This window comes from Rhipicephalus sanguineus, chromosome 4 (assembly GCF_013339695.2).
Source record: "Rhipicephalus sanguineus isolate Rsan-2018 chromosome 4, BIME_Rsan_1.4, whole genome shotgun sequence".
Taxonomy (NCBI): domain Eukaryota; kingdom Metazoa; phylum Arthropoda; class Arachnida; order Ixodida; family Ixodidae; genus Rhipicephalus; species Rhipicephalus sanguineus.
The window spans coordinates 46,203,616-46,213,605 of NC_051179.1; the positions used below are offsets into that span (position 1 = coordinate 46,203,616).

At 47.9% G+C, this 9,990-nt stretch overlaps 1 protein-coding gene across 1 annotated transcript; it reads left to right on the forward strand.

The window, feature by feature from the left end:
- The first annotated feature begins 2,525 nt into the window (after positions 1-2,525).
- LOC119389890 (trithorax group protein osa) lies at positions 2,526-7,772 on the forward strand. The gene is made up of 2 exons (XM_037657308.2): positions 2,526-2,723; positions 6,313-7,772. The coding sequence occupies exons 1-2, from the start codon at positions 2,718-2,720 to the stop codon at positions 7,732-7,734; spliced, it is 1,428 nt and encodes a 475-aa protein (XP_037513236.1). The 5' UTR covers positions 2,526-2,717; the 3' UTR covers positions 7,735-7,772.
- The last annotated feature ends 2,218 nt before the right edge of the window (positions 7,773-9,990 follow it).

The window sequence follows — 9,990 nt, forward strand, 5'->3', positions numbered from 1 at the left end:
TTACGGTCAGTCTTGTATGTATACAGGTCGGGATATAGCGCGCACAAGCGCGCGTCACGTTTTGACCGGCACAGCTGAACCCTGAGCGACCTAAAGTATATGCCTGATGTATGCACTCCGCATAGACAGCATTTCCATCTGCGATACATACATGCCCGTACAATTCACATATGGCGGCATGCATGCACTTCGTCGTTATACAGACACAAACTTTTTTTCTTTTTTTTTTTTGCCTCGCATCTAGTGCGACGGCCGCGTTCGGCGAGCCTTAATATACGACAGTGGTATTAGCAGTGTTGTTAGAGTAATAAGTCGCTAGTGCACAAGAACGAAAATAACTGCGCTCGAATCCCTCGCCCGTGGAGTGACCAGTATTCGTTTGATCATATATGGGAAGGCAGGGGAATTTTCTCTCACGTTTTTTTTTTATTATTCCCAGTTTGCAACCCAGTAGATCTCAATAAAGTTTTCCCATTTATCCATCCGGCTTTTCTGCCAGCTACAACAGTGACAATCATTTTGCATGAAGTTACCTTTTATGTTAATTTCCATTGTTTCCTAGCATTCGCATTAGATAGATAGATAGATAGATAGATAGATAGATAGATAGATAGATAGATAGATAGATAGATAGATAGATAGATAGATAGATAGATAGATAGATAGATAGATAGATAGATAGATAGATAGATAGATAGATAGATAGATAGACAGACAGACAGACAGACAGACAGACAGACATACAGATAGACAGATAGACAGATAGATAGATAGATAGATAGATAGATAGATAGATAGATAGATAGATAGATAGATAGATAGATAGATAGATAGATAGATAGATAGATAGATAGATAGATAGATAGATAGATAGATAGATAGATAGATAGATAGATAGATAGATAGATAGATAGATAGATAGATAGATAGATAGATAGATAGATAGATAGATAGATAGATAGATAGATAGATAGATAGACGCAGGTATTTATTTGAGTTTGACGATATAGTCGAAACAGGATTATGCTATTGAGCTGCGGTGTATAGAATAGTGGCACGTCTATAGGAGATTTCCATCGAGGAAATCTGGTTATGAGAAGCAATTTTTTTTATAGAGGCTCGTATAATTAAGACTCATTGATAAAGATGCCTATCTAGTATCGACAATTGTCTCATGCCTCTCCTATTGCCACCTTCCTGTCTCTATAGCTTTAAGGTGCCATTTGCACATTAGCCATCAACGTCCGTTAAGGCCTTTAAAGAATATATCCGCCAGCAGGACTGCCCCAAGCAATTTCAAGGCAGTCACGAACTGTCCCACTAGGAAACAGGAAGACTATGTCTTCATTCACATTTCACTCCTTCACTGCGGCCTGCAACAAGAAGGCCCGCACTATGCAAAACGAAAAGACAAACAAGCAAACAAAACGTGTCAAATTCTAGACCGAGCGTGTCGACCTTACAGGAAGTGCCGGACTGTCTTTTCCGAGCTGTCACAAGCGAGCCTCTGGAACGCCGTCTGCTCGCGCCGTCGCCATCTTTGAATCCGAAGGACGAAGAAGCATAGTCCGCACGCAGCCAGACGATGACAAACGCTCACTGTCCAGCAAATAAAATAAAAGCACGATATCGCCGCTAGCAGGAAAGAAGACCAACGCATAAACGAACAGCGCTCGCTCGCCATGACTTGCCATTGGACTCTGCTTGTCGTCCGCTCGCGTATCTCGACTTGTCGTCTTGCGTGCCAATCCGAGACTATAGCCACGGCTGCGACATTCCGATTGCCCAGTGTATGTACTCGCTTCGCTCACTTTGTTTTGTTAATTCGCTTCTTTCTATAGTCGTAGGTCTAAGTATTTGCTTGCAGCGCTCACTATAGCTCCGCAGGACGGCGCCGAACACAGAGCGCAGAAGCTCCTCCGCATCGAAACGAAAAGAAAGAAAAAGAAAACCGGGACATTGGATTCACGAAGTCGCTCCCGTGTTTGTGTCGTCTGCTCGGCCGATACCCACCCCAACTCACGACATGCTCGTCTGCTGCAAACCGAACCTGTTCCCTCACTCGCTCGCCTGGGGCCGCGGCCTGACGTCATGGCGCGTGCGCTGGCCACCGCCAAGCAAATGCGAATTAACCTTGCCCCTTTTTTTTTCTCTCACCCTCCTCTCTTCTCTTCCCCTTAATGGTATCGGCAGAACCTCTCCCCCCGTTCCTTTCGTTACCCCTCACCCTCTTAAGCAGCCGGCGCAGAGGGGGGAAAGGGTGCCAAATTTAGGCCTAACCTCGAATGCGCGAACCCTATACCTCCCTCCCCTCTATTCAGGGGGGAATATGGAGAAGAGGGGTCCCTGTATCATTGGTCCAGTTTCTTCCGATGAGAAGGGAACCGCACCTGTATATAAAAGGAAGCGTGCCGTACCCGGGCTAGCGGAGAACGCGTGCTGTGCTGTGTTTGGAAAGATCGTCATCCAGGAGCAGAGGACTGTTTTGGTTTCGGCCCTTTGGGGGGTTTGCGTGATATCGACGCCTCCGCCCGTGACCGACCGAAGTTGGAAGGTCGAAGGAAGATTGCTCGGCGTCGTACGGGTCGTCCGTCGGAGGAGAGAAGAGGCCCAACTGTAGTACACCCGCCCCGAGCGACCGGGTCCTCCTGAGGTCGCTGTCAGCGTTGGAGTCCCCATCTCTACGTCACCGGCTCCGTAGCGTGCGCCGTTACGTCATGAAGGTGAGCTTTCCGCGTTAATGGTGTGCGCCGCAGAAGGAGCTACGAGCGCGTCAGACCATAGGAGGTATATAATGCTTCTCAAACTTCACTAGGAAGAAGAAATAGAAGCGCTAATTCTTTTTAATCCTCAACGAGGTTAAAGTTAGGACAGAACAGCCCAAAGAGCGTATCGAAACGTGGACTTGAACTCTTTGTTCTTCTTCCTTTATATTTTTCAAGACAGGCCAAAAGTCAGTGCATACGCATTGAGACTGTGAATCGCATTATCAGATGGCAACCTTGGTACAATGTACTCAAAGAGGCTCAACTCGCAAAGGGAAGCAGCTGGAAGCTATCGTATCATGCCTACTATTCACATATCATCGCAGTTCGCTAAAATCCCGAGAAAAAAAAAACAGGCTTTCCACTAAAGAATTACTTACCGAAGATGCACGGACTTTGATAACGGTATCTCGCGCATTTTTTTTTTCTTCTCGTGATTACTATTTTGTTTCATCGGTCCCTACAGCGAAAAAAGATATTACTTTGAAAGCTTAGATTCGTGCATAGTCAACTTTCTAGAGGATTCCAGTAGAAAGTTATGCTAGAACTGCGACCATTGATTACGGACTGTGATGTGATGTAGCCATGCTCACGCTAACGATGAGCACGACAGTTTGGCTTAAGAATGAATTTGGCGGTACTGTAATAACTCCTTACCGTCATTTCGGAAATGGAGTGATGTGTCAGCTATAGCTCGTAATCGAAAGTGTGAGAACCACGGTTTAGCCTTGTGACGTAGACTCGGGCTGGCTGATTTAGGAATTCCTTGAGACGCCGAGTCAATGACGAAAAAAAAAAAGGGAGAAGAAAACGTGTATCTTCATTACGCCGCTCTCGGGAAAGCGATCGGCGGTATTCGCCGGAATCAAAGTTTTAAATTTACCTGAAATAGAACAGATCGATATGCGAGGTCTAATTAACTAGCACAGCTCCTAATTACTGAACTATAGAAAACAGCGCCAGAAGCTTTCCGTCCTCCTCAGCTAGAATCAGTTTCATTGAAGAAGGGTACATTTCTGACTAGTCATCCGTGAAGTCATGGATACATCTGCAACGAGAAAGCTTGCATATGCACCAGAGTTAATTAATTAATGAACCTTTTTAAGATAATTATACAGAAAAGCTTAACGAAAGATTCCGGTCCCGCTCTACGAGAATCAATTTTTTGTCGAAGATCAATTTTTCTTTATTTATTCACTTTACAGGTTCCCTGCTGCTATCTTGAAACGTGACTTAGATAATGAGAACAAGCTCTTTTGACGGTCCTGCCGAAACGCTGTTGCTATACTAAGGGTTAAGCTATCCCCTGTATCGATTTTTCAGCTCCAGTAATTTGAAATTTCGTGATTTCTCTCGAATTCATTTCAGTAGACGTAGTATTCGAGATATGTGCGCGCCGCTGGGACGTCTTGAGAGTGGCGTCTTCGTGTACAGAAACCGAGCGCGAATTGGGGCTTTAAGAGGGCTTTGAGAATCGCAGTCCTTGTTCAGACTCTGTTCTCTCGTTGTGTGAATTTGCGTTCGCCCTCGCTGAGACTCAATGTGTGAAAACCGGCCTATAACGACAAAAGAAAAATCTGCCTTCCGCACTTTTGCACAGCACAATGATAAAATGGGAAAGTCGTACGGGTTTCTCAGAACGTATAAGTATTCGCGGGTGAGGTAAATCCGCTCTGGTTAAGGGATCGAACCGGGGACCAACGCCTTTCCTGGATGACAATTTCTCTCACTCTCGAACCTCTTCTCGTCTCGTGGGCCTCTCGACAGACATGATTCGCAAAACATCTTTGCCGTATATACGATGCGCGCTGCTATCCGAAAATGGCGGGCAGGACACCTGCTGCAGCAACGCTCTCTGGGAAAGGCGGATGAATGAGTCATCGCACTCTCGTAATTTATAGCACCTCGTAAACGCAGCTTCGAAAACATAGAAAGTCAGTCACGTTGACATCGCTTCTTTCGTGTCTACTTTCGCGTATACGTACTGCCGGCGGGGATGTTTAGCGAACTTCGAAGCATTGCGGCAGGCAATGTTAACTCGTCACGTCCAAATCCTGCGTGTATAAAGGCAGGCTTTATCGGGAAAGGACTGTCGTTGAGTATATCCGTTCTTTGCCTTACAACGTTTTTCTTATTTTTTCGTCGCATTCAATGTTTAAGGTGACAACCACCAGCCACGGTTATGGTGCTCGACTGCTGACCCGAAGGTCGCGGGATTGAATCCCGGCCGCGGCGGCCGCATTTTCGGTGGAGGCGGAAATGCTTCAGGCCCGTGTACTTAGATTTAGGTGCACGTTCAAGAAGCCCAGGTGGTCGAAATTTCCGGAGCCCTCCACTACGGCGTCCCTCATAATCATATCGTGGTTTTGGGACGTTAAACCCAAACAATTATAATTAAGATGAGAACCACCGGCAGTATTCCCATTATTATTATTTTTTCGTCACCATCAAAGCGTAGCTGCGTTGGTGGCTTATGTAGCTACGTGGCTACGTAGGGCTTCGTATACCTTGCCCCGATTCCCTTCCAATGGTACTCTTGGAGCAAATACATGTCAAGGGAAGATGAACCGGCAAATGATGAAGAGAAAGCTTTTATCGGTCGCGTTCTATTGGAGGTGGTATCAAAAGATGCCGAACAATAGACGTCTCAAAGCCAATGCTTCGACTTGAGGACTGGCTTTCGTCAGGAAAACAACCCTGACAAAGTGAAGCCTCGCTGTCCAGAGCATTGGCTCTCGAGAATTGGCTTTCGAGGCACGAATCATTCGCAGAGGAATCCACCTACTGATGTATATATGTTCGCAAGTTATGAACTCCAGGGTAAAGAGAGGAGGGGGTAAAATAATCGCAGATTTTTTTTTTTTCGTAATACTGATAACAACGACAATTGGTTCAACATCGTGCAGTCACTTTTGCCCCCGTAGTTACAGCATCTGTAAAATGAAGTGGTAAGATACGAAATGTCAGAGTATACTATGCACGTAGTCGAAGTTAAGTTGCGTTTGCAGCGATCTCGAGCACTTCAGTCCGGCAAAAATTTCTTCCATACATAGTGGTGTTGCCTTGTGGGACACCTCCTCCTCGGTAAGTACAGAAACATGTAAACGCGTGGACCCCATGAAAGTGCACTGTCATTTGCTGCGTCGTCGTGGACGCGGTGGAGGCCAAGCTGAGAACTGTGGTGTAACTGGCAACTACGCCACTCTATAGTGGCAGGTAGTAAGATTTGGAAGAATCTCCTGCACTACCGCGCGATCTGAGCACAACCTCCCGCCAGTACTTATTTTCATATAAGCCTTACAGTTATATCAATCAATCAATCAATCAATCAATCAATCAATCAATCAATCAATCAATCTATCTATCTATCTATCTATCTATCTATCTATCTATCTATCTATCTATCTATCTATCTATAGGTTTCTTATTCTAACACAGAATGGGATGTGGTACCAATGGCTAGAGTTTTCTTAACGAGCTCATGAGTGGGCAGCTACGTTGGCCTTCACTTCAGAAGCGCTCTATTCTTTGCCTTTCACGCACGCAGCGACCACAGCTGGTTCTGTGCGGCCTTCTCTTCTGCCTGCTGGCGCCGTCCAGCAGCTCCGAGTCGAGCACGTCGGACAACAGCGAAGGCTCCCTGCACCGGGTCCCACTCTCGGCACTGCAGACCTCAGAGTCCGTCGCGTACCACGTGCCGGCCAACCCGCCCAGCATCTCCAGCGGCGGGGGTGGTTCCGGTGGCGGCGGCGGCGGCGGCTCGCACCACTCTCTGTACCAGCCGCAGACGACCGTGTCGCCGAACCGGAGGTTCCCGGCCATCGCCATGCTGTTCCCGACGACGCTCACGCCGTTCTCGTCGCCCAACTCATCGCCCTCGCACGTTCACCACCACCTGCGCGGTGAGTCCTCCTCTATGGGCGCCTCCAAGTACCACAGCGCCGAACAGTACGAGCCGGTGCCCCAGCGGCGGCCCTCTGTCGTGACCCAGTACGGCGGCGGCGAACTGTCCCGACCTCTGCGTCGCGAGCCGCAACACATCTACGGGCCGCTTTCCAAGGCCCAGTCTCCGTACAGCTACGCCCCCGGAAGCCCGCTCGACATGGTCGAGAAGAGGCCGCAGGAGGTCAACTATGATGTGCCCCCTCCGGTCGTGCCGGACACGCCGCCGCGCTTCTTGTACGAACGACCTCTCATCGACCACGAGCGCCCGACCCACGCGCGCCCGCTGACCTCCATGGTCGACGGACCGCAGTACTCGGACCACGGTCGGCCCGAACGTCCTTCGCAGATCCAGCAGCAGCAGCAGCAGTCGGCGCCACCGTCCCTGCCGCAGTCTCAGACCACCCTGTACGGCTCGCCCAAGTTCACCGGCTCCTCGCAGCTCAGGTCGGGCGGGCAGTACCCGCAGCTCGTCACCGAGAAGCCTCCGCCCTCGGCGCCGCAGCCCCCGACGACCTACGTCAGGTCCAAGTACTCCAGCGGCGGCGGCTCGTCCTCCCAGTCGCCGTCTTCTTCCGGTGGTTCAGGCGGCATCAACGGCGGCAGTGGCGGTTCAAGCGGCGGTGCAGACGATGTCTACGGAGTGCCGCCGCCGTCGCCTTACCATCACAGGGGCGGAGGTGGAGGATCCAGGACCGAGATCTCGCAGCACCAGCAGCCGGATTCGCGCGTTCCCGACCAGGAGGAGCAACCGCAGCAGCCTCCTTCCCGGAAGTTGCATCCGCAGGCGGAAGCTAGTCCCCTGTACGCCCGCTACCCCAAGAACTCTCAGGAGAACACTCGCCTGGAGGACTCCCCGTCGGCGGAGAAGCAGACCCCGTCCTACCAAAGCTACCCGGTGGGGCTGTACGGCTCCGGTGGATCGGACGGAGGCAGAAACACGAGGAGGAGGTACAACCTGGTCTACATCCCAGTCGATGTCCTGAAGAAGCTCCTAACCGAGGCGGGCTACCGGAGGAAGAAGTAGTAAGCACGGTGGCGCTGTGCACGATGGGAAGAAAAAGAAGGGAAACGAAGAAAAAGGCGCGAACTTTTGGACATGTAAATGGGCCGCGGTGATCGAGCGAGTGTCTTTGTGTTGTGTTTTGTGTGATTACGATGATTATTATTTTATTATTATTATTTTCCGTGCGTTGTAGCATGATTACACGGTGGGCGTTAGTCGCGTGCATCTTTCCCACCCCCTCTAATTTCCCACCACCACCACCACCTCACAAGTTGACGAGACGTCAGTCGAAGAAAGAGATATAAAATGGAAACAAAATTTGTCAAGAAGTATTCCTGGACGTGGGCCGTAAGTCACGCAGATTTTACCAGCATCAACAGCATTCCCGAGAGCAGAGTCTTCTAAAAAATATGACAGCGTACAGAATGGTGGCCATGTCGATGACTTTGACTTCGCGGGGCAGTTCGTATAAGTCTTCGCGAGTACCACATTTCGATTCAGGCTAGCAGTCAACTGTTACTGCGGTCATCGAATAAGTATTGGTACAAGTGTGCGTAGATCAAGCCACTTCGCTGTGCCCAGAATGAACAACAGTCTTCGTGGACCTTCGTAGTACAAAAACCGATAACGGTAGTTTAACATGCGTAGTCTACGCTCACTACACAGGGACGCCTTTAAACTATTTAGTTGTACTCATATTTAGTCAGCCTTTGCAATCGCAAAGAGTATACGATACTCCATAAGGGTGCACTTGTCGTTAATTCTATGATAATGTTCTTAAGCAATTAGGGGATTTACTGGTCGAAAATTAAGGGCCTGATATTAAGTTCTAACTGTTCTTAATCACTTCTATACATGCATCCAACACTGCGATTTGCACGTGCTGCTGCCCCAACAGCTGGTGCCTCCGCTTCAGGTCTTCCTTATACCCACGTAGTTTCGTCCGCGCCGATCACACTCGGCAAACATTACCAGTATGGCAAGAAACACGAGTGGCTGTCATGTTTCCAGTCATACTTTTTTTTCTACAGCCGAACGGGTCTGCTCTTCACCGGACACACAGTGCATTCACATGAGTTGAGTTGTATCATGGTTTCTTTATCTTTAGCGTGTACGTATACTCCAAACATGCGCGACGTCCACATGAGGAAATCAGAGGACGGTCGGTCTGTGGAAGCAGCTGTATACAGACCTGTCGCGACTGTGTCAATCAGGGAGCGAATGACAGAGCATGCGCACGCGAGCAGCCTCATCTCGAGTCACGAGGCAGAACTACTGCCACTTTTTTTTTCATGTTTTCTTGCTTGTACAAATAAAGTGGATGATGTCACAGTGAACTTGCTCGCGTTCGAGTCTGTTATTTTGTTCCGTTTTCAAGAGAAACTTGTTATGTGTAACAAATTTCGGTGGCGGCGAGTGTCGAGAAATGCAACCCTCGAAAGTGCGCTGGTCACATGTGTACTCGTATGCGCCATTTTCCAAAGAAAGAAAGAAAGAAGGAAGGAAAGAAAGAAAGAAAGAAAGAAAGAAAGAAAGAAAGAAAGAAAGAAAGAAAGAAAGAAAGAAAGAAAGAAAGAAAGAAAGAAAGAAAGAAAGAAAGAAAGAAAGAAAGAAAGAAAGAAAGAAGAGCAGTACGTCAGGAACCACTGCGGATCCTAGAGCCCATACAGAGCGAGTTCTGCGTTCGATGTGACCTTTTCAGCTTCAAACAAGACAAGTTCAAGGGAGGATGTAGGGATGAAAAATCGTTACACGTGGAATGGCGCTGGATCCGACGTTTTCGAAAGAGGATTTGTCTTTGTCAGCTGCCCTCATGAAGATGGTCAGTCTTACTTGAGAGTCTTTCAATTTTTGTTTCCGAAGGCGGTCTCAGTTTTCTCTGGTCGGCCACTAGTTCGCTCGCTATCGGTCTAAAGTTAACCTACCTTGGGTTTGCATTTTACCTTCGGTAAGAGACTGAATTATTGCATGCAATTATGTTCGATTAGACCCTTAAGTAGCCTTAAGTTTGTTTCAATCCTCCTCAATTATTGTTCAAACTGCATCAGATAGCCTTCGGTTACGGAAGGTAATAATGATCTTTATTTTGTTTAGCTCTCATTTACATGTGACTATCCTTAATTTGCTTTTATTTGTGTTAATTAACTTACATCAATCAACCTTCTCTTTCCTTCGTTAAAGTTTGATCTTTATTTCATATTTTCTCTTGAGTAGATATATTTTACGTCTAGTACACTAAAATTGGAATTTATTTGATTAACCTGTAGAATTTCATCA